Source organism: Lasioglossum baleicum, chromosome 7, assembly GCF_051020765.1.
Source record: "Lasioglossum baleicum chromosome 7, iyLasBale1, whole genome shotgun sequence".
NCBI classification, from domain to species: Eukaryota; Metazoa; Arthropoda; class Insecta; order Hymenoptera; family Halictidae; genus Lasioglossum; species Lasioglossum baleicum.
The window spans coordinates 14,969,973-14,995,426 of record NC_134935.1 but is presented as its reverse complement, the minus strand read 5'-3'; the positions used below and the strand labels follow the sequence as shown (position 1 = coordinate 14,995,426).

At 40.5% G+C, this 25,454-nt stretch overlaps 1 protein-coding gene across 13 annotated transcripts in view; it reads left to right on the top strand.

Moving 5' to 3' along the window:
- Nucleotides 1-24,592, top strand: part of LOC143210930 (monocarboxylate transporter 12) — a 34,544-nt gene extending 9,952 nt beyond the window's left edge. For 12 of the 13 annotated variants that reach the window (XM_076428231.1, XM_076428226.1, XM_076428227.1 and 9 more), the window contains 11 exons: nucleotides 14,449-14,578; nucleotides 16,176-16,380; nucleotides 16,749-16,889; nucleotides 17,244-17,432; nucleotides 17,705-17,948; nucleotides 18,358-18,553; nucleotides 18,875-19,051; nucleotides 19,538-19,760; nucleotides 20,201-20,440; nucleotides 20,892-21,017; nucleotides 21,605-24,592. In XM_076428231.1, coding sequence (XP_076284346.1) covers nucleotides 14,449-14,578; nucleotides 16,176-16,380; nucleotides 16,749-16,889; nucleotides 17,244-17,432; nucleotides 17,705-17,948; nucleotides 18,358-18,553; nucleotides 18,875-19,051; nucleotides 19,538-19,760; nucleotides 20,201-20,440; nucleotides 20,892-21,017; nucleotides 21,605-21,765 — 2,032 coding nt within the window. In that variant the 3' untranslated portion in view covers nucleotides 21,766-24,592. Of the gene's footprint in view, nucleotides 1-2,571; nucleotides 11,343-14,448; nucleotides 14,579-16,175; nucleotides 16,381-16,748; nucleotides 16,890-17,243; nucleotides 17,433-17,704; nucleotides 17,949-18,357; nucleotides 18,554-18,874; nucleotides 19,052-19,537; nucleotides 19,761-20,200; nucleotides 20,441-20,891; nucleotides 21,018-21,604 lie in introns of those variants that run through there. The other variant, XM_076428237.1, reaches the window with a different exon arrangement.
- The last annotated feature ends 862 nt before the right edge of the window (nucleotides 24,593-25,454 follow it).

Here is a 25,454-nt window from a genome sequence, read left to right as displayed (position 1 = left end):
AGGTCGAGTGCTATTATCGTCCCTCGATGACGAAACAATTTTTTAATCGGTAGATCTCTTTCGAATCGGTGAAAACAAATTTTTTTATTATTCCTAATACGCGAGAAGCCAGCACCCTGGGAGAGGTAACAATTTTTCAATGGGAATCGAGGGGAAAATGTTACCCTCTCCAGTACCGGATTAGTCACGTGACATTGTGACACATGCACGACAGATACGGAACACGTCATGTGACCGGGCCGTGGCGGAAGCGTGGGGAAAAAGTGCAGTGGGAGTAGTGGAAATAACGTGATGTCGCGTAGCCACTGGTGCAGAAAGTCGCGAGAGGGGAATCTGACGGTGTAGCGTTACATGTAGCTGTCGTGCATGCGTTACAATGTGAGAGGGGATAACTTTTTCCCCTCCATTCGAATAAATTTTCTGGCCTATACTGCGAGGTCCAATTTTGAATTTTCGAAGCTTCACAGATATCGATCAGGCTTCTGTTTCTACTTCTGTCCCTCCCGATGCACGTTTCTAGACCCCCTCGATCGGTTCCGCTATCGAGGCTTATCGCCTAAATGGATCGGGATCTCCGAAATCACGATTCGGCTTGCGAAAACAGATAGCTGCGCCTGCTAATTACATTGTTGGCCGATTTGTCTACAAATCGTCGCCAGATCGATAAAGCTTCCCAGTTTTCGGCTGATAAGCCTGAAAAACGTGAACAACTCGAGATCGAGCTGATTTCGATAAGACATCTGAGAGGATATCGAACTGGAAATTATGTTCTTAGGAACGAGTTAGTATTAAGAATTGTGGTGGAAACTTAATTAACCGCGATAGGAATTTCTTCTTCTTTCGTTCTTTATCGAAATTTGATTGTGTACATTATTTTTGTAGATTTCATCTTATATGTCTGTAGGTTTTATGGATTTCAGGAGGTTTTCTCTGTGGTAGGAATTTATTTGCGACGGGTCATACAGCAATTCGCCGGAAAACAACATAAAAACTGTTCCGAGTTTATCGAACACGTTATCGTCCTCTTTTTAATCGGTGCTCGTGTCGTTGACTGCATTTTGACCATTCAGCTTCTCGGTTACGTGCTTTTTATTGGATGACTCGGGCAGTTTTTAATCCTTTGTTGCTCCGGGAATGGAACTCACTCGTGAAAAAGTTAGTACAATTTATTCTTCAAAGGATGGGTTTAATATTTTTTGATCGACGATTGCTGACATTGTGGAGGTTCATTCATGGGGAATTTATTCAATAAATTTATTTCGCTGAAAACCTGAATAAATATTGGGTTCATATTTTTAGATAACACGAGCATACATACGTGTTCATCTGGTTATTAATGCCATTTTTTCTCAAGCTTCCTCTTATTTAACCACGCTAATTGCCTTCTTAACAAATTATTCTGACAATTCAGAACATTCGGGACAATATTATTGTTGTTTTTACACTAGAGTGATACAAAATGGTCACTTTAGGCGCACTGCTCCAGATCTCGTGTTAAAGGGGTTCGCAAAAAAATTTAACAATCTTAAAAAGTTAGCGGGATTTTTAATTATTAATAGCTAAACTGCTACACAGATTATTAGTGTTTAGTATGCAGAATAAAAATCTTCTGCTCGCACTGGACGGGTTACAAGAGCCAAATAAAAATGTCCCTTGTTATATTTTTGATTCAATAATTTTATGAAGTCAAGCATAAGATATAGACATTCTCAAATTCTTTTTTAATCTTTCCTCTATTTCAAGTTTCGTCGACTTTGACATGATTATAATACATTTTGCCATTGAATTTAATATGGCTGGAGGATAGCACATATTTTTCAGCGAAACTTCGATCAAATTTCTCCCCGATCGATCCAATATTATTATTACGATATTAACTCGGTAATGACACGATTTTTGCGCGAGACAAAGTCAACGAAGGAAAGGGGAGCTTTCGCCGCGGTATCACGGTATTCGAACACTTGGGACAACAATTGAATGGAAAATTATATCGTGGCAAATAAATATTGGAACGTCGTCGGTGACAGATCGGTGCGACAGCGGCGGCTGGCGCTAATATTTGCACGTACGTATAAATACCGGCGTGACTCTTGACGTCGACGGCTTTGCCATTGCCGGGGCCGAACGTGTATAATAATGGTCACGAAATCGGGTTTATCTGAAGAGCAAGAATGTAGTAAATACTTGAGAGAAGGAAACCGGGCACCGAGTGGCTCTTGTTATCGTAATCAATCACCGCGGAGGATCTACGAGATGATCTCGATCTCGAGGGCTCGAATCGTCACAGAATGGTACCGTGCTCGAGCAAACTTTCCGCCCTTGCCCCCCGGCTGATCGATAAAGATTCTTCGCGAGCTTTCGCTCCATTTATAACCCATTTAGCTTTGATCAAATCTGAGCTGGGACTTTCGTAATCAATTTTGCAGTAAAATGGTAACTATGATTAAATGAGGTTCTTCTAGATCCTGCTGTACACGTGAGTAATTATTAAACTGTGGATTTTATGTCTTTATTAACAGTTTGAGAACATTGATTCAATATTGGCCATCATTTGATAAAATTATTAAATAAAGAATGTAAAGAGGGCCATTTTTATCTGGCCTTGTTTTTTACAAGTGATCTAGAACATTTTTATTTTGGACTGAGAAGAATAATTTCTAACAGTCTAATTGTTAATATTACAATAAACCAATTATGTTATTATTTTTAAAGTTTGCATACATCCACATAGCAAACAATTGAAATAATCTGAAAGAGGTGTAGTGATTTCGATGGTTGAAATGTTAGCGTGGACTCGAGAGATTAGTACGATATTGTGTAGATGTAGGGTAGCAGTGTCGATCTCACGTGGTAATTAAGTACGCGTGCATTAAGAGCAGATCCGGTTGGTCGATTGTACGCATCTTTGTCGGTGGCTGGGCCCGTTCTCCGCGTTAGCCGGTACCAATTAGCGTCGCATGAAAATTCAATTGAAAACCTGACAATTTTCCAATTAAACTCAATACACCGGCTAAATCGAATTGAACGAGAGCCGGTGTCCCTAACGAGAGAGCTCCTTTCCCGCCATCAATACGAATAGTTTGTTTCCGCGGCGTTTCCAGGAAGACGCGATGAATGCCCGACGACTTCGAGCGATCCTGCTCGCTTCTCGGATCGAAATGAACGGACTTCCTCTCGCTAACAGGCTCATTTCATTCACCGGAGTATCGATACAGTCGAAAACCATGTCGTCTCATCGTTTCAACGCTAGTTGGAGAAAATAATTTGATTACATAAGCTTTTCTCAGAAGAGAAACATTTCAACAATAACTTTGTCAACTTTAAGTGAATTTTTAGCTGAACAATAAAATTATTACTTTATTTTGGGCGTATTAAAATTATCGGAAGAGGCAATTCAAAATTGTCTATTTGATTTTTAAACTGCGGATTTTATGCATTCGTGGGAAATATTAATAAGATACAAAGCTGTGAAGGCACTAGAAGAATGTAAAAATATTATTACACTATTTTTGACTTATTAAAGTGATCAGTGTCGCCAGATGAGAGGAATCCAGGGGAAAAAAGTTACCCCTTCCCTGCTAGTACCGGTCACATGCACAGCGTCGTAGAAGGGGAAGGTTACACTGGTTACAACATCGGCGACATACTATAAAAGGATCTCGATCCTGCGATCCAGATTCGACAGCTTAGCGAAAGTAATCGAGCACATTTTACATAATGGACAGTTGCAGGGAGGATGTTAATGAGCGTGCTCGACGTGCTGTAATCTCCAGGCAATGTCAATTTATTTTTACACGTCTCCATTAATACCTCGAGTGTCGCGTCACCCACATATGACACGATTTCTGACCCGAAGTTAAAAACGACTCTCCGACGTTGAATAAATCACTCGTAATCAGAGAATTACTGTTGCGAAGATTAAAGAAAGTTGAATGAGTAACTCCGCCGATAATTCCGGACTTACTAGTCGGCGATTCTGCAAAAATGATTAGGTGAAGCAAAAAGTAAAAAAAAACATAAATTGATACTATCACCGGTACATTATTTACAAATTGTTAAAATTATTAAGAGGAAAAATCAATTTCTATATGTAACTGCACTTTCTGGTAATTGGTGCAGACATTTATGGCAAAAATGGCTCAATTACAAAACTGTAAAGATAGTAGAAGAATCGAATAATGTTCCATTAGTAAAGTTATTAAAAGAGCAAATTCTCATGTCATTTTTGTTCCTCACAAATTCTTGTCTATTGTGTGCTACGCGACGTATACTTTCGATTTACACAATGGAAACAGCATTTTATGATTGATTGAGTAGCGTCGTAAGGGTAGCGTCCTGCAAACAAACAACTGGAAATTACAGCCTCGGTCGTGCGCGTAATTGCTATTTATCTTGTGTGTATAGTAATGCTTTAATCGTCGTGTTGTGGCACCATAAGCGTCTTCGGCCGTGTCATGTGCCGTTTATCTGGGTTAAGCAATAAGACAGAGAGCCCGGCGACGCCGAGCAACAAAACGACAAGAGCGTTATCCATCGATTGGAAAAGTTTCTGCCGGTGATACACGCTCCCTGGAAAACACTATTCCGAGAAACGAGGTGGCCGAACAATAACTTATCGAAATGTGCCATTTAAATGTTGTTGGGGTGGCTATAAATACGTTTCTGCACATTGAGTCACGACCGGACCACGCGGCCGGGCAGCCGAGAAATGACCATTGTCCAAGGGTCTCGCGAACACGTCACCGAGGATCCGAGTTCCTCTTTGTTCTGATAGGTGTCTGGTTAGATTACAGTAGAGCAGACCGGCTCAAAATCAGGTGGACACCCTTTAACAATTTGTTCAATATCGAACCTTAAGTTCACGATTTTCTAACTCTTTTATCTATAACTATTGTGAAAATTGAAAATTTACCTTTTGTAAATCTACATAAGTCACACACATGCACAAAGTTCCATAAAAACCGATTGAAGTTGCTATATGAGCTATCAATAATTAAAAATGGCAAGAATGACCAAAATTCAAAATTCTACCGTCTTTTAATGCCCAAAGATTTTTTCTGCGTCAACCGATTTCGATGAAACTTTGTCCGTGCATATAATTTACTTACATCCACAAAAGGCATATCTTCAATTTTCATTATAGATACAGTTTTAACAAAGTTAAAAATCGTGACCTTCACTTTCGTCCTCCAAATTCGGAGGAATAGCAATTTTTAATAATTTTTCAAATATGTCATCGGTTATCGATAACAATTAATAATACGAATAACATAAAAGTGGTAAACATTTTCTCAGTAAAATGTTCTTAAATAATTCTTGAAAGTGTTACAACTACCCCAATTTTAAAAACAATGTATGTACCTCTGTCTAACGGTAGTAATCGTCCATAAAAACCACCCTTAGCGTAATCCCGATCGTTCCACCCCCATTAAAGCTCGCAATCTCAGCGCTACTAATCCCACTATTATTATTATTTCGATAATTGTCCAAAGGGCAGAGGCTCAGCGGCGTTTAATGCCGATAGATCGTCGTTCCTCTTGTTCTCCTCGTTCTGTTATCGTTTTCGTTATCTCCCGGATAAAAGACACACAAAGAGAGAGCCGGGGGTGGGGATAGAGGGAGGAAAGGTTTTGGTATCGAGCCAGAAATGAATTCTCGAACAAACGGGCCACTGCATTGTGTCCAGCGCAACAAGATAATAGCTATCTCGTCGTACCCAGAGATAATTGCTCCTTCTGGTTTCTGGAGCACACGATTACCTCGAGACGAGACCGTCTCACTCTCTCCCTTGGATTCACCATACGAATTTCTCCCATGGACCCGTTTTTCTATCGCTATTATTGGGCGGCGGACTATTCTCGGACCAGCGATGGAGCCGGGGATTATTTCGAGATGTCTCGGGCTGCTGTGTCGTTTCGTTGCTACTTGCACTTCTGCATTTGTACGGCATTCCTGAGAACCAGCCTGGAAGCTCGACCTACGGAATTCTCCCAAAGAAATAGATTCCTCGACATCGAATTTTTGTTTTTTTAATCTGTGTCCTTCAATTTTTAACCGACTTCGAAAAAGGAGGAGGTTACTCGATTCAATCTGTATGTGCCTTTTTTCGCATTTTTTTCTATGTATGTTCACCGACTACTCCGACGGAACCTTCTCCATTTTGTAGGGTATGTCTCCGGGATTGGTCCCTTGAAAACAAATTTTGCATTTTTTTATTCTTTGCTCAAATTCTGCTCGTTCCACTAAAAAGTGTGAAATGAAAAAAATTTTATAAGAAAAATTAATCCGACTTCGAAAAACCGCACTAAAAAGTATGAAATAATTTCCATTTAATTTATGTGAATATACGAACTTAAATACAATACAATCTTTTCGGAGGCGGCGCAAAATTGAAAATTTTCGACACTGGAAATTACGAAGATCCTTAAATTCCTCTACATGCTTTCACATATTAATGTATCTTCTCTTCCCATCTACTGATTTCCAAGTCCATCATATTCCAATGAAATCATAATCACCAACATCCGTCGTTTGGAAAATTTTCGGAAACGGTTTCAACACTAGAAATGACGAAAATCCTTAAATTCTTCTACATGCTTTCACATGTTAATGTATCTTCTCTTCCCACCTACTGATTTCCAAGTCCATCATATTCCAATGAAATCATAATCAGCAATATCTATCATTTGGAAAATCTTCAATTTTGCGCCGCCTCCGAAAAGATTCTATTGTATTTAAGTTCGTGTGTATTCACATAAATTAAATGGGAATTATTTCATACTTTTTAGTGCGTTTTTTCGAAGTCGGTTTAATTTTTTTTTACAAAATTTTTTTAGAATTGATTTCTATGGTTAGCACATTTTTATTTGTGTTCGCTACTCTGTAGCGTCGCGATGCGTTCTCCATTTTGCGACGGTAAGGATGTAGAAACAGATTTTGTCAAATTTTATACTCTAGAATTTTTTGAAAATTTCCAGAAGCCATAAGTGTATTCACTCAATGTCTTCAGTTTTTGGAACAGAACAAACTTCGCTCCTTCTTCGCTCCGTACTATGTTTCCTAAGCATTCAGTATTCAAGCAGAATTCGCTGATCGAAACCAAGTTTCCCGTTGCCGGTGTCGCGTATTTCGTCGCATTTCTGAGGGCCAAGTCTACGGAAGCTCGCTAAACCGTAAAGTACACGAGATCGTTCGGAATTCTAGAGGCGTTGTGGTTGTGGGATCGCTTTTACCGAGTTTCGACACGAAGACCGGTGACAGTTCGGTCGGATGATGCAATTTTTTCGAGCTGTGTCTGCCAGCCACACGTGCACGAGCTAACCCGGTTAGTTATGGTTCACTCTTTTGTGTCGCGGCCATTTTTCCCGTACTGGTATGCGATAGCTCGGATTATTAGCAGTTTGCGATTTCCGGGAGAATCTCGGGTAGGTTTTATATTAGCAATAATCCGAGATCTTCTGGCCGTGGAATGTGAAATTGGCAAATGTTCAATGAAATTTTCCATCTTCTTGGTTTTCACTGATTTAGCTATAATCTTCAACTGAATAAAATAATATAATACTTAATATCCGGACCTTTCTCACAACTGTAAAATGGACGTTGCTTAACGTCATTCACAGCTTTAATTATCCATTTTTTTAAATAAATTTTTAATTTAAATTAAAATTAATTTTATTGTAGATTCATTAGTGTCACAGATGTTCTTATAATGTAACATTTTATTTAGTTTATCAATCGATAGAAATTTTAATACTCTTGGTCAAAATAGATGGACGAGGACATTAGCTATAATGTTCATAGAATTTTCTATAACACAAAATTGTTTGAAAAATATAGGCCTGACTGGGTTAAAAAGTGCAGAATTATTAGAACTCCAATACCTATGATAAATATATTTTCTAGCTATGTGATGAATAAACTGATTTTATGTATTTATGGCAAAAATATGATAAGTGGAAAACATAATTGTGAATTTATGAGAAAATTTAACTAAAAATTTGGTTACATTATTTCAACTTGTTAGAATTAATAAAGGAAGAAATATGTATAGTCTTATCTTCCATCTCTTATGTTCGATTAATTCAGAATTAGGTTCAATGGGTGTCGGTACACTGGGAAACTATAAGTCTCGGTATTAACATTATGAATCACCGTAACCGGAGAGATTACGCTCCGAAAGCTAACAAAGATAATTCATTCAGATTTTGAAATTCTGGGCACGGTAATCTACGAGCTCTCTGCTTTCGATTTGCCAGTAATCTTCATGTGTGTGAGGATTGCACACATTTCATACTTACTACTTTGATTAAACTTGTAGCAGGAGGTCTGAAGTTGCTATCATTCTAATCACAATTTCTTTAGTTTATTCTGAGTTGGGTACAATTTTGTCACTCCAAGAAAATATAAAAATTATTCAAGGCTTGGAATTGTGCATCTGAAAAATGTGTTACATTCCAGCATTGAAATAAAAATTTTCCTACTCACTCGACGACAGTCAACTAGCTTATCTGCCACTCGATAGTGTCAACTCTTTATTTAGATTCCAGATAATTTCTCCGCACCCAAACAGAAATTTTTCTCAGCGTCCCACGAATCCCTTTTATCGATTAATGCCAGAATATCAAATAGTGTTCAGCCCACACAGGGCTGAATTGAGATTTTATATAATAATAATAATAAGCAGCTCAAAGATAGTTTGTATTTTTAGAATTGCATTTTCCGATGATCGTCGGTCACGAGATCCGTGATGAATTCATCAATGGAAAATTTTAATATAGTACACCTCCCTTAGCATACTTGCTTATCTGCTAAACTATCATCGAACAAATCCCATAAAATCAAAGTAATCTAGCGAACGAAGTCGGAGCTGGAAAGTTAAAATTAAAAACAGCGATTGCTCCATTAATCTTTTTAGATTCCATAAATCCTAATGAATGGATCTTTACAAAAACATGTTGTGACGAACATTTACTTTTATCACTTCGAGTGCCTCGTAAATAACAGTTCTTATATTTTCCATCTTCCTCCGATGTTATCGTTGAAGAAGAGCTAACTATTCAAGAAAGGAGCTAGTCAATAGTCAGCTAAAAATTTGTTGTTTCGGTAGACTTCAATGAGGAAAAAACCGCGGTTCAAGCCTCGTTTAACTTATTACGTAATTTTGTTATTTAACGTTTAACTTTTATGGGAAATTTCCATCTAAAATCTGAAAGGGAACATTTTGTTTACTGCATTTACTTAATTTTTGCCACTGATCCCAAAATGGAAGACTCATTCACTCATTTCTCCAGATACAAAAATTAATTTTCAAAACCAAACTTATTCAAAACCTTCAAAAGCAAGAACATTTAAAGACTATTCAGTATCATGCATCTTAACCCTCTATGTATAGAGCTGTGTAGCTTTGAAGTCAATATTTTCCAGTCTGATTTTATTTTTAGCCAGAATGTGACAAAAGTATCTTGTTCCTTTGTGTCTCTTTTTAAACCGAGGAGCATGGATCAATGTCATGCGTCGCTACTGTCGATTCTTATTTCATTGTTGATTTGTAGGTACCCAGAAAATGATAGTTATTATTTTTCCAGTTACAGAAACTTTTTTACATTCATAACAAAAAAATGCAAGCTATTCAGTCTTTATTACATCAGAATTAATTATTAGGATTGTATCATTCTCGCATTGTGTAAATTGTGTGAATTACCGTGCCAATGGTTGACACACTGTTAATCAATTAGCCCCCAGCTTAGTTAGGATCCATTTCCGAATAATTGTGGATCATAGGGGGTCGATTGATGTCCAAAACTGATGATGTTTAAATTGAACGTTAGCCTACTGGGGGATGTGCGTCGATATGGCTGATTCGAGAGTCCAGGGGGCAGAATTGTTCGACTGGAGGGAGGAGAGAGCCTCCGCCTAAAAATAATCAGGGGCCCCTGTTATCGGCCGTTCTCGTTTACACAATCCTGTTTGCACAATACTCGACGAAGCCGTGCAACAATACGCGTTTGACTGTGCGCCTACACGTGGAGGCGTCACGAGATGAAGACAACAGTAGCTAACCTAACCGGCGCTCGCTACACCACACGGGTGTTGAAATACTCCCAACAGGCCAGCGTTCACCTAACTCGTGGCTACTTGTATTTATATCCGTGGCGACCTTGCGCTGAACGATCGTCAAAAGGGACAACGAGGAAGGAGAACGTGAAAGGGACGTTGACCCGGCTGCGCCGATCTTGGCCGGTCGAGGTGTCGCATAGTCATCGAAATACTCCATCTATTAGGCTAGAAAACACGTCCTTGCATTTCTTCATTTACATTAACGAAGTCATCTGCAGAAGTCAGTGTGAATCTTTTGTTCTTTCATAGTGAATCTTGGTTGATACATCATGTTGTTCCTTCTGGTCTTTACAGTAATTTCTGTGAATTGTAAATTATATAATTTAATACTAGTGAAGAAACTTTAATTAATTGAGGGAGGCTTAGGATGAGTACAATTTCATTTTTTAGTATTTACAAAGGTTTTTGTAAGGTCAACACAAGGCCATCATATTATAGGACACTTTTGTGAAACTGTGAAAGAGAGACCCCATCGATTCGCGAACAGAATCGTCCGATATCCTCGACCGGTGTCTTCCAAGATGGCGGAACATTCCATTCGGAACTGGATTTCCAGTTTTCTCGTTCTCATGTCAGTTGTCCTTGTCAATTTAATTTAACCGCTAGAAACTGAGTAATTAAATATCGATTTCGATGTTCTGGATCAAAGTAGACCCAGGCACCGCTGTCGGAGGGGTGAATAACTTTGATAAGCCTGGAGTAATAAATTGAAGCGTTTTTCGACTCTTTTAATCTATCCCTTGCTTAATATCGCAGCTACCCATTTTCACCATAAACGCATGAAATCAGCAGCGATAAGGAGCGCATTGATAAACATTGTTATTCTTGTTTGATCCCCGAATTTGCTCCTGTCGTCGCCGGTATCAGGCAGCATTGATTTGCTACCGTCCGCCTCGAGCGATCCGCTGGCAAACAGCGTGCGTTGTGTTTTCGCACAGAGATTCTCCGGAGCATGTAAATTGTTCCGGTTGTCACGGGTCGTATCTTATCGGCGATTCACAAAATATGTACAAGATACAAACCGGCTCGGCCCGTTGCACTGCGATGGGACTACTCAATTGTCCGCGATCGCGGCGGCCGGACAGTATCTCATTAGCTGGTCTCTGGTTAGATCACTTTTCTCCGGATAGCTTAGGCTAGTCACTCTCTATCGAGCTACTCTCTTTCGTCGCGACGTCGCGCGTGCCGGAAACTGTTTCAGTGAGCGCTCAGCTGATTCTGCGACGGTAAGTAGGAATTGGCGAGCTTTCATTTCGCAAATTTCGAGTGTGCGTGATGTGTTAGGCGAGTTAGAGCAGAGTGGTGAGATACATTTTTGGAGAAAATTTATATTCATTGTATCAAGTGCTCAAATTAATTCGTAGCCCTCACAATTAATCGCTGATCGTTTTATTGTATGTTCAAATTGTTTGTCTTTCAAGGATCGTTCATTCATAGGATGCAGTAAATAATTTTCAACTGGAGAATGTATTTTTATTATTTGTAAATTGGAGACAAATTCTTGAAGAGAGGCTACGAATTAATTGTTGAATTAATTCGATATTTGTTTGTATGAAAGCAACAAATTTCTAATGAGTTTAGTTTATGTGTTTATTCTATTTTATATATTTTGTTTTATCTTTATGTTTGAAAAATTATCAAAAATTCGGAAACTCAATACTTCGAGAACAGGTCGAGCCTATTGCCCTAGCGTTGCACGCCGATTATGCGATCGTGTGACGTTCGCGCGCTGATTACGGCACTCGACTGGCTGGCAGGACTGGTGAACGTTTCAACTATAGTACATATGTATAGGTATAAGAAGAGCTGTGTATCAGAAATCGTTGAAAAGCCACGAAGTCAACCGATATTTCCTCTGGCTCGAATCGCGAGAAGTTGGTTCGCGTGGATCAAGGTCGACCGGCAGCATTGAGAAAGGTCAAGGTCGGCCGAACACGGCGAACAATCGGCACGTGACGAATAGTATCAGCTCGGCCGAGAACTCCGGGGCCAGCTCTCCCGTTGTTCGTGTGGCAATTGAAACGGGCTGATTGGCTCCTTTGCCACTGCGCCGGGAGCCTAATCAGCCGCGAACAAGTTTTCTCAGGACCAATTCGACGAGATGCGTCCCGTCGATCCGACCCCGTAAATCTTCATACGGCGACTTCTCTCGGCCCCCTTGAACTTCAGTTCACGTCCATTCATCGACCCCGTCCGCGTCCGCCTGCGACCATTAACTATCGTTACGTCTGTCAGGTAACTTCTCCATTTTACAAAACCGTCGATCAGATCTACTCTCGGGATATCAAATTTTCACTAGGCAGATGTTACTTTTATATAGAAAAATTCCCAAAATTTCTATATACATATTTTACTTTCTTCCCGCACAGAAAACAAGTTTCGTCTAAATATGCATACGCTTTCAAGAAATTGTTTCGAAACACTGGGGATTGCATAAACATCTGCCGATGCTGATTTTCATCTGTATGATGACCACGTTGAAACGGCAGATAATATTACAAATTTACGCAATCAGTATGCTAAATTGCAATTAACATATCTGAATTGCCACTTTTTGAAAAACCTCCGACGAACCAGAAGGATAAATCGTTGACACGATACTATCTTATATGTATATTTACCTTGTAATTTTAAAAAATGTACATATATTTTTACGTATTCGTGCAGTGTAGAATAGAAGTTCAGGATAAAATAGTTCGCGAAACTTTAAAGTTGTTTTTTAAGAGAACGATTGTCTCGAGACCTATAGTTCCTTCGAAACTTTTGTTCTTCGCGATGAGTACCATAGGATGCAATAAAAAAAGTTTGATCTCCCATCTCCACCTACCCTGAGGTGCAGGATCACGCTGTACTGGTCGCGACATACAATTTTGAAACACCCTGTACATAAATAAATAAGTATAATAAACATTTTCTCAGGAAAATATTTTTGCAACTTCACAGTTCGTGAAAGAAAAAAATCTGAAATCCTCTTGACGGGCTCGGTTAGTGTTAATAATCGAAAGATTAGCTATTTCGTCGCCGAGCATGACACGATCAATTCGTCATCAGCTCGAGGGTGTGGCAGAAATGAGTGATTGTCGCAACTATTACAATAATTATCCGGTTTCCGATCGGTACAAAAATAGACCCACTTGATTCCACGCGTTTTTCCATTGGAGAATCCACGTGGAGCAACGTTGGTGGGGGTTGGACGCCCGTTTTGTCCTCTTTTCGAAAAACGCGTGCTCACGCGTATAATTTACAGGTATGATAATACTCGTATTTACTTGTTTCTTCGACCGGCGAACAGGTAATACATGCATAAAATATTAAATCATACATAAATGATGAAACGGGTCGCGCGTCCGTCCGGCGACATTTGGAGGTGTGCGCTCGGTTGGTATGGGTGTGTCCGCGTCCGTAGCTACTCTGTATCAACAAACCGACCGATAAACTAGAAACATTCATTCCAGGCTGAATATAATACAGTTAATTAGTGACGTCAGGGAACAGTGGATACGATTGTGATTATTCCGACTTTATAATCATTGTCTCTCCTTCGAGTCATTAGCGGGATTAGCTGCCCATAGTCGAAGAGTTATCTCGAGAGGAAACGATTGCGATCACTTCTGCTGATTCTTCTTTTCGCCATTTTATCATTCTACAGGATCAAATTTTTTAAAATGCATTTCTCAAAAATTTTTTTAAATTTTTTGTCGTACAGTTTGATAGAGACAATTTTTTAAAAATATCATTCGTTGTTCTCGAGATATACAAAAAAATATTTAAATATTTTCAAGGGCTGATTTAACCCCCTTTAATGCGAGAAGTTCGTTGCACTTCCGTGCAAAGTTTCATAATTTTTTGATTATGGTTTGACAGATCCTTTCGAAGTAACGAAAAATATTAATTTGTCTGAGAGAGTTAATTGCACGACAATTTTCAACTATTTGAGCGATGGCAACTCAGGATTAGGTCTGAGATGATAGCCGAATGGGGTTATTAAAATGGTCGCCAGACCATTACGCTTATCTTGCAGTTAGCACCAGTTGACTATCCCACGATTTAAGAACATTAAACCTTATCTCTGCGTTCGGAATCATTATTAGACTGTGGATTTTATACGTCCAGAATATGAATAATCATCTTTTTTATTACAACTAAAAGAAGGAATACATTTTTAATTAACTTCTGTTTCATAAAATTGGTGTAAAACATTTTTATCCGCAGTCTAATCATTACGCAGTATACATATTCATAAAATTTTTTAGTGTCAATACAACTTTGCACGTCAATGGCAAACAATTAGTGTGGCAATGTTTTAACAGAATCTTATGGTGTCTGTTCCAGTGAACCGTGGACGACGATGGCGTCGCTGGGGACAAAAGTGGATGAGCAAATCGCCAAGGCACCGCACCAGAATGGCGGCTGCAAGAACGAGGATCTACCGCTCGAAGACATTCAGGATAACAATAACGAGGTGAGTGTGGTCAGGATGGAACATGCACGTGTTTCTAGAATGAAAAAGCGGAGGCGGGGTCGCTCGATCGGTCCAGAGAGTTGTCCGCTATACATATACCGGTGTCCTGTTTGCCAGGAGCGTTGTTTACCGCGAAATGACTCTGTAATGACACCTGCTGTGGTCGCTCGCTCTGTTAACACCTCTGTGTCGTGTAATTCTTCCGTCGTTACCATTACTTCAAATGTACCGGGCCTCTCGGGGATAGTGCGGACATTGCTGCCAATACTTCGTTACAATTTGGTCCTCTGGTGAATCGAATACCTTCCTGGATGCAGTGGTGCGACGCTGTAAAATATTGAATTGTTACATAAATACCTTCGGTTGCAGGTATGAATATGTTTTGACGAGATTTAATTGTGGACATCAATTCCATGCCAATTGCATTCCACATTCATGCCAATTCCATGCCAAATCCATGCCGAACCTTGCCCTCGTGAAGATGGCAGGTCAGTCGCGCTAAGAGCAGACCTAACCTTGCCCTAAGAGTAATAAATCGTTATTGTCATCATTTCAAGATTTGTCAAATTACCACAATCAACAAATCTTTAGGAATTTTCATTTTCATCTAAAAATTTAGAACTCCGACGAACTGCACACTGCGGGTTAGTTTTCAGTGTGCAGAAATCTGAGACCTTTTAGGGGGCTAGTTAGCGCGTTAAAGACACAACGGTTTGATAATGTTGCAGAGGCACGGCTGGACTAAAAATACACAGTCTTTTCATCTTTCTCGGGCAGTTTATGGTATCTGGCGTCGCACGGCGGGTTGATAACTCGCCGGCGTTTTGGGTCACGCGGCTCGGACCGCATCGAGACGCCACACAACACGCGAAAGTCGACGTTTGCTCACTTTCTGCGCGGCCTTGATCTTAAGCACCTTGTGAATTTCCACGGGCGACTCGATGTTGAAACGTCTCGGCGCCCATGGAATTTCGCGGGACGCGAAAAAAAGGAGCCGGACCGGTATTTTTTATCGTGTTCTATAAAGTCCCGGAATTTTTCTCGTGCCCGAAATTTTCGGGGAATTTTTGCTCCATCTATATTGGGAAATTAATTTTCTTTCTGAAATCTCTAACTTCTTCACCCTCCACTCTTTAAGAGTGAATTGTTCTCTGCTTGAATAGTCTACTTGCAATTTATATTGAATCCCTCTTTAAGGGTGGATTGCTTAAAAAAATTTTATGTGGTCCTTGAGAGTTCAACTTTAAATACGCATAACTTTTGCATGGCTTTTGGATGGAAAACCATTAAAATACATAGCTTTGTCACGTTAGGTAGTGTTAATTATCGGAATGCTTAATAATGGGATAGTTAAATGAGGAGAATTCGACTGTGAGTACGAAAGAATAAAAATGATTGAGTCAGTTCGTTCAGTCAACAATGTTAGACGTCAGAGCGGACACGCGAAATTGGGTTGTCCGAGTTATGCTCGCTAAGGGTTGCTCTATAGTTTGTTCATGAACCCATTCCCTAGATTAAGAAGTTAAAGTAAGTATTGGCTTGTCCGACCTGCTGTGCGAGACTTTTTGCGAGAATGTCCTCGAAAACTTGTTGGCAGAGCATCGAAGTCGAGATGGTGGTGCCGCCAGACGGTGGATGGGGTTGGGTGATCGTGGCAGCCTCTTTCATGTGTAACCTCTTCGTCGATGGCATCATCTTCAGCTTCGGAGTGTTCCTAAACGACATCAGCAACGAGTTCACCGTGTCGAAAGCGAGGGTGGCTTTGGTAGGGTCGCTGCAGTCCGGATTCTACCTTATGGCTGGTCAGTAACAAAAATCTATTTCTCTTCTATTGTGACCATTCAGGAATTTTTTTCAGATAAACTATTTAACCTTTTGGATCGGGATTTTGCACATGTATTTATTGGTATTTGATGTACACGTGTGATTTTTTGCAAGTAAAAACAATAAAAATCACACGAATTATACTATATTGTTTTGTAAAAATTATTTCCGACAGGAAAACGTATTTCACGAAGAGACTTCCACGAATTAATTAGTACATATAATACAAAATGTGTCAAGATCTATCAATAACAAAATAGTTCTGGGAATTTTCATACTGGCCAGGGAATATTTGGTTAATTCCAACACAGCATGTCTTGTAAATATGAACGTCTTGTGTCCCCAGGCCCATTTGTCTCAGCCCTGGCGAACAGGTACGGCTTCAGGCTGGTCGCAATCCTGGGGAGCGTTATAAGTTGCGCTGCTTTCACCCTGTCATACTTCAGCACTTCCATCGAGTTCCTTTATATCTCTTACGGCGTCCTCGGTAAGTTCTTTGCACGATATATCCACGCGAAGTTACGGCCGCGTCGCTCGGGAAACTTTCCCCTTTTGCAGCCAACCGAATCTGTTCCATTTTCACCCGCGGTGAACGTTCTTCCTCGGGAGTACACGCGAGACAACCCCCCCTTCGATCTCTCGATCAGGATCCAACGGGGAAATTCTTTTTCCCGGGTGTGCGTGGGAAATTGTAGTTTTGTTTTGACAAATGCGAATGAAAGTTGCGGCGAAGTTAAATCAGTCATTCTTAAAGAGAATTTACAATGGCGTCCTACGAAAACTCAGAATCTGATTAATTTCCACCCTGATCTCACGTGATGTTTGTTTGTTTAATTATTAGGAGGTATCGGGACAGGGCTGATTTACGTGCCGGCTGTGATAACTACAGGATTTTATTTTGAAAGATGGAGAGCAATGGCCACTGGGATCGCAGTCTGCGGATCCGGAATTGGCGCGTTCTTGCTCGCACCTATTTCCGACATGCTTGTCAAAAAGTATGGCTGGAGGAAAGCTTTGCTGTTCCAAGCAGGTAACGCAAGAAACATATTTTTAAATACCAAAGGGTTGATCGCATTAAATCGTTCTACCTGAAAAAAAGTCACAATTTAAAAAAACTCTTTCGCCAGAGTCTACTAATTACCGTGCACGTTAATGAGCCCGCAGAAAGGATGCAACGGCCCGAGAAAAGAAATTATCTTTCCATCCGATTTAACTAATCCCACGTCCACATTTCGCGAACCCATTTGTACAAGAACACGCGGGTCAGTTGGCTGGATTAGACGGTCTCTGAAAATGTCGCAGGTATGCTGTTGCACTGCTCCATTTTCGGCGCGATGTTCCGCCCGCTGAAGCCGACGAGGATTAAGGTGAAGTCCACACCGGAAAACGCCGGATTAGAAATGAAGAACGGTTTAATGACCAAAGGATTGTCCACCACTTCGTTGCACTGCGTGCAACCCGCTAGGAGCGGGTTCTTCGGCACCAACAACAACACCGAGTACCCCACTGCTGCTGAGATGCTAGGCAGCAACCCCAACATAGTCAAGTAATTATTTATTCTTTATCACAGCCTCAATAGTCTAGGGAAAGACATCTGGCAAGTGAACCACAATTTTTGAGACATCTAGCAAGGGTTCCACAATTTTTGAGACATCTAGCAAGTGGTCCACAATTTTTAAGACATCTAGCAAGTGATCCACAATTTTTAAGACATCTAGCAAGGGGTCCACAATTTTTGAGACATCTAGCAAGTGGTCCACAATTTTTAAGACATCTAGCAAGTGGTACACAATTTTTAAGACATCTAGAGAACAGGAGGTAAGGCTAGGCCAGTGTTAGGCCAGTTCGAAACGATGAGGAAACGAGTCGCGTCTGGGCTCGTAAAGATACAAGCAGCACTAAGGATAAGGGAGACTCGGGTGCGGAAACTGGTAGCAGGAAACTTCTTGTTTCAGCGCCTCGAAGTCACTGCACTCCTTGCACAAGGTCCACGTCGAGACGACCTTGGAAAGGAAGTTGAGCAGCTCCGAGAAAAGACTATCAGCCCCCATATATCCGGACCTGGACGTGAACATGGATGAGAAGATCGCTGAGGAGGAGAACAATCTTCTGGGCGGTGATGTGGAAAGATTGAACGGCAAGGTGCCCACGGTGAGCACTTTCTCATTTATCGAGGCAGGGTTGCTGGACAAGCTTGGCCGTGATCGTTTTGGCAAAGTAATCATCCATGCGAGTCTTCGGGAGATTGAATTAAATAAGTTGGACCCCGAATGATGACATAATTTGTTGAACTAGAGAAAATCAAGCAGTTTTTATTGTTTTCGAGTTGGACGTCCTCCGTCAAAAGCCATTCCGCGGACAGAATGGGCATTTATGGCGTCTGCGGGGTGGTCCTGTGCCAGAACGATTCATTTAGTCGCAATAACAGTAGATCTCGGTGAAGGTCAAGTAACTGGAGGATATTGTTGGCAGATTCGCAGGCACACGATCAGCGGGCGTCGCCTTCGCGCGGACTCGGATTGCAGCCAGAAATCGTTGAAACTGGGCAACAGGCGGAATCCATTCAGCAAGGACCCGCAGAGACCATTTTACAGGGACGATATCTTTTATGGGGGGTCGTTGAACAGGCTGGCTCATTACAAGTCGCAGGTAAGACATGTCTTCGATTTACTTGAGGTCTTGGGCATCCTCCCAGGATGATTTTAATTGTCGAATGTTTTTAAAAATCTTTGGAAACTATATCTTCTTTGATTTAGTTCATAGGGGATGTTCGGTGTGAAATGACTTCTGCCTTGAATGTGTAAACTTTGATACCATCAAACAGTGTGTCAATTAAAAGTATCTTCTTAGTGGAAATCATCCCCTAAGTACTGTGGCGATTGAAAATATATTCTTTCAGAAAATCATCCCCCAAAATAGTATTGCAATTGAAAATAAATTGTTACTACGACTCGTCCCCCAAATATTGAGATGATTGAAAATAAATTCTTTCCATAAATCATCCCCTAATCGGTGACCATCTAACTTTATAAATAAAGTTTATTATTAAATGAAGTCTCCAAAGAGTTCGTTAGTTCTGTCAAGGATATAGGGAAGAAAAATCACGAATGACCAGATTATTGGACACATTTATAGCAATCGTCCGTGGGCTATCACATGTCGGTCACGCGTCTGCCAACGGCCACTGATGTCGCTGAAGAGGAAAGCGGAAGCTGTTACCTTTGTCCTGAAAGTGTCCGACGTATTCTCACCACTATGCTTGATCTAAGCCTTCTGAAGAGCCCGTCGTTCCTGATCCTGGCTATCTCCGGCGGACTCACTATGATGGGATTCTACACGCCATTCATATACGTACAAGGTACGTCAGTCTTTGTCACGCGACTTTGCAGCTTGTAACAACTAGACTGTGGATCTTTGAGCAAATATGGAAATTTTCAGAGTTACCATTATTTTTTATGAGTTGGTAATTTATAAAGAATTTTATTTGGCTATACAGATAAAATGGAGAATTTATTTACGGTTCCTTAAACTTCTTATTTCATTATATTTGACAATTTTGTGCACCCTGTAAGTTCCAAATAATATTTTTAAAGAAACGAATACATAGATTAGATTGGATTGGGGTTGGATTGTTAGTTTACAATTCAGGTTTCTCGAATATATGTTTAGTGTCTTTTAGAAGTATTCTGTTGTAGAATTTCGTGGCCTGTAATGCTTGATGCAAATAGTACTGAGCCCGAGACTTCAAAGGCCAGGGGAATTCGAAATAAATAGAAGACTCGCATTGTTTTGTCGCAGATCGTGCCACGAAAGCAGGAATCGAGCAATCCACTGCCATGTTCCTTGTCTCTGTAATCGGTATTGGCAACACGATCGGTCGTATTGTCTGTGGCCTGGCAAGCAGCGTGCCAGGAGTCGATGCACTGGTTGTTAACAATATATTCATCAGCGCTGGCGGGCTGTTAACATTTTTCTCTGGGCTGTCGTTGTCCCAGGGGTATCAGTTCTTCTATGCGGCCACTTTCGGTATCAGTATATGTGAGTATGTAACAGAATAATGTTTCTCTTAAATTAAGAAGAACCCTTTGGCTTTGGTCCAGTTTGGAAGCATTTTTCCTGCGAAGATGCGTTTAGAAAACTTTCAAAGATATATAACACGCTTTAAATTTGAATTTGAATCTGCATATAATTTAGAGAATTTCTGAACCTTTTAATTATAAGAGATTTGAATTTATTGTAAAAATTAAAATTTGAATTATATAGTAGAATTTACAATTTGAATCTGAATTGAAATGTAGTCCTTAAAATTTCAATTTGAATTGAAATGTAGCCCTTAAAATTTCGATTTGAATTGAAATGTAGACCTTAAAATTTCAATTTGAATTCAAATATAATTAATATTGGAACTTGAATTTACTTCACAATTTTTTGTCCATTTAAATTTTTCATTATAATTGGTGATGGGTTTAACGTTCCGATGTTTTCGCAGCGGTGTTTGCCTCTTTAAGATCAATCCTGGTAGTTGATCTACTAGGCCTGGAGAAGCTGACGAACGCTTTCGGGCTTCTTCTTCTGTTCCAAGGTGTGGCGGCGACGGTCGGCGCACCCCTCGCAGGTAATTAAAGAGCTCGGAATTACTTTGTAATCGCGCTCGTGTTGCCGATGTCACTCGACTACTCACTACGCTACTGTCTCCGTTAATTCATACTTACCGAGCGTATAATCAAACTGATTACAATCTACGAATCACAAATATCACTTGTCGATCTCGCACAGTCAATCGCGGGTTCGATTAATTCTCGTCGATCCGGTCCTCGATACGATCGCGAACTGATTTGCGATTTCGCGTGATACCTCTCAAATAATATCTCTCTAAAATAATGAATCAGCAAAGATAAAAACTCTCCGCCGTAAAGGCAAACTATGCCGTCCAAAGGAACCGATTAACCGGACTCTAAACCTCCACACTAAATTACTATGCTGATTTAGCCGTATCATAATCCAAGTGGCTGGCAGCGATAGAATCATCCGACCGGTTGTTGAAACAGTCCGCGGTTTATCTAATCAGTGAAGTGTTTGCAATTTCTCTCCCTCGAAAAAGTGGCGAATAATCTGTCTAGCGAGTATAAATCATTTCATAATCACCTCATAATCACCTCGTATGCCTTTTTTACAGCGATCATTTTTTAATCTGTTTGTCAGGCGTGTTCATGGACGCTACCAAAAGCTACAACGCTGCCTTCTACCTTTCTGGTAGCTTGATCTTCGTGTCCGCGGTGATCTGTTATCCCCTGAAGAGGATCAACGTTTGGGAATCGAAGAAGAGCGGGCAGAAGAGCAGCGAAGATCCTTCGAAATCCTGATCGAAGCTGCTAAGGACCTCGCCGTCGCTGACTGAACTGTCTTCCGTTCGTTGTCGGCCGATGTGTTTGTACATACTAACGCGTAATAATTTATAGCGAGCGATCGAGCCGATCCATCGATCGGCGCCCTGCTTGACGGACCGGAAACCGATCCGGTTCCATGGTGGATATATGTTTTGAATCGTGGACGAGATCAAGGACGTTCGAAGTCGTTCGAAACATGGGCAGCCATCTTTGAGGCTCGAAGACGCTGAAGAAGGTGAATACCGTCCACGAAGAGGCACCGTTTCCGGCGGAAGTGGAGGACTGTTTCAGCCGTGTATCCACTTGAGAATTGTTCTGGGTCGGTGGATCTTTACGCGAAGAATTTCGTCTTCCATTTCTGAGATCGACGGCGTTCAAAGTGTTAAATCAGAAATATCTGTACAAATTCGTACAGATCTAAAGACACTATATTTTAAATAAAAAATACAGTATATTTTTATAAAGTAATTTTATTCGATTATTGGACTGATGAAATTCGCGCAGTAAAATTTATATGTAAATAAATGATCGAAGATCAAGAAAGCGAATATTTTTGAGAATCGCGTAGATGACAATGCTTAGGTCTATTTAAATAATTGTTCCTCGACATAATCATTAAAATGTATACTTTCGGCGGAACATTTTCCACCAACCCGATCTCGGTCATGATAGTCGGGGTATGTATCTCTCAAGTGGGTACGCGGCTTAACGTGAACGCAAAACCGCGGGCAACGATGAAGTATCATAGTGCTCCCGCGAAATGTTAATCGCCACGGAACCAGTTCGGGAACGCGTGACGATTTTTTTTCTGCTGTTCCGTAGCGGCGCGTTATGCGCCGTGACACGCATTTTTTGTTGTCTGTCAACGGAGACTTTTGCGCGACAACGCCGCGCCGCCTTAATGTGAACGTGACGAAGTGCCTTCTGTCCAACAGTGATTTGTTCGTCTCGAGGCGAGTGTTCTCGAGAGAAAGATTGTACAATAGTTCGTCGACGGACTGGAGAGATCTCGGAGGACGTCGATCGTTCGTGTTTATACCGAAGAGACCGAGAGTTTACTTTTTCCTTTTGCATTATTGTTCCATTTTGTTGTTCCATCGGGGACGCTCAGGCGAGGCGCCATTTTGGATCCGAAGCGGAACAGAGAATGGAGCAAGAGAGACAGTCGAACGCAACGATCCCACACTCGTGATCTATCGCCGATCTATTTTTGCTATTGCTCTATACAGCCGAAAGCGAACTGCCATACCTGCGAACGAACATACTCTTGCTAACTTTTATACGGGCTGGCTCGGAATCACCCGTCGCCATCATGCACGAAAGAATGTAAACAATATTGTTCTTTTTATCCATTGTAATATGTTCAAACTGTGTGGAATATACTGAGAAAAATTTCCACGATCCTTTATCCCTCGATGTTTGTCAATCACATTAAAGTGCACGTTCGTATATTAGCAAGGTTGCAAGAGAAACGATGATAAGTTGCCTCGTGTAAATCATTCTGACATTCTACAATTATTTACAGTCATATGCAAAAGTTTCTGATCCGATCTCATATTTTGTACAATGTTTTGTATTTTGTACGATTTTTCATATTTTTGTATGATGCCATTTAAAATTTCCTGAAACGCCATTGTAATCATAAAAATTGAATAAGATTGGAAACTCTTGCACGTCACTGGTTCATACACATAAATTTTTCATCAGTCAGGACCAAGAAACAATGTTTCTCGTGATAAAGACAAAAGATTGTATATTTTTACACCAGTAAATTTTTTGATCATAATAAGAGACTTGTGCTCATGCCAAGGCCGAAGAAAAAATGGCCTGAGCACAAGATAATGATCAATATTGTCAGTTTGAGTTTCTCGTCAGAGTCCTTGCACATTCTTTCGTGTAGAACGCGGCAAACTCCGTAACAATCTGTACACTTGTAACTTGCTCTAGTGTTAGTCTCGACAGGACAGGTGAGATATCCTCGAAGCCAGCTCATCGTTGCCATCGATCCTGGAGCTCGCTCCGCTTCCGGGATATCTCGCCGACTAGATCTTCTATTATAGATCACCCCCCACGACGTGAGATAAAGGCGTATGTACTTGTATAAACGAGTACACGTAATCTCAATAGACCGTGCGCGTCCGTTCCGGTGCAGTGCTGTTTATAGCGTTAATTAACCACAAGCCCGATATCCGGGACCGTGATCCGGATGTCGGCCTCTCCTCCCCGACATACGTAGGCATAAGGACTTGCTCAAAAGTGAAATCCGTTCCTACTGTTCCTAATTAATTATCTACCCTAGGATTTTCGAGCTGAGCTATCATCCTACCGCGTGCCACCATTTTGGCTCTTTGTGACGTTTTTATGTGCACTCTGCGATCTTTAAATAAAATGGATTCCTCGTTCTTTTTATTAATTTGACACAGTTTAAAATAATTGTTGTTTTTTTATCAGACGTGTGAATGTCGTGGAGTGTGGCTGTTCGACGCCATCTTGACTTCTTGTAACGTTCTAATGCTTTCACTCTGCGACTTTCAAATGCATTTCGTAGAACGAGTTCTACATTGTCAATTAAATCAAAAGTAAGTAATATAATCAGAATCTAGAATTAATCATTTCAACGATCGAGAACAAATAATTATCATCTTCATCGAATAGAAGCGTAGAGGTCGCGGAGTGTGATCGTTCGACGCCATCTTGGTTTCTTGTAATACATCACGTTTTAATACTACATATATCTCAGCGACCTTTTACCTGCGCCTCCTCAAATATAATTCTGAAATAAATCGAAAGCGTGAAATTGTAATTTGTTGTATACTGAATTTGTAATTAATGGCGAGTCAATAATTCTACTACACTCCAGCATATGGTACACTATATTTAGTTCATTAAATCGTACAACCATTATTTGACTATGTAATATTTTAGTGTACACTAAAATCTGACGATTCTCGTGACAATACCAGATTGCAGGACGAAACGTCGATACCGTCGCAGAGTATACGACACGGAAGGTGCACAACATTGCGAACTGCATTGGAAAAAACATTAGAATCGTGAAATACTCGTCCTGTTGCCGAAAACGAGCGGTACGTGTGTTTCCGGTGCCGGAGTTTTAATTAAATCGCGACACACGTGCGCTGGAATCGCAGGATAATAGCTCCATCGTTAGCTCTCGCGTTGTTTCTGCTGGATCCTTGATCGTTGGATCGCTGAGCGGTTTGTCAGACGAACCACTCAACGTGAATCTGTAGCTAAACAAAAACGTGCCTTCATTTCTATTGGCGTAACACCATAAATGTTATAATTTGCAAAACCTTGGTGAAACGATTCCAACAGAACACGGCTTCTAGTCGAAAGCCACAACAGTAAGAACTCTACTTCATTCTATTAGGTAATTTAATATGAAATTTATAATGGAATGATTTAAGTTATAATTAATTAATTTGTTTGATACGAATTATGTTTATTCACAGGTCACCTTGCGACTTTTTTCAACTTGCATAAAATATATTTATTTACACCATACTGTCATTTTTAGCAATTTACTAAATACAGAGACATTTAGCAGGAATTGTTTTCAACGAACCGTAGATATTACAGGCTGCAAGTAGGAATGCTAAGAGAAATAGGTTTTTCTAATGGCGATCGCAGACCGTCGCCTTTTG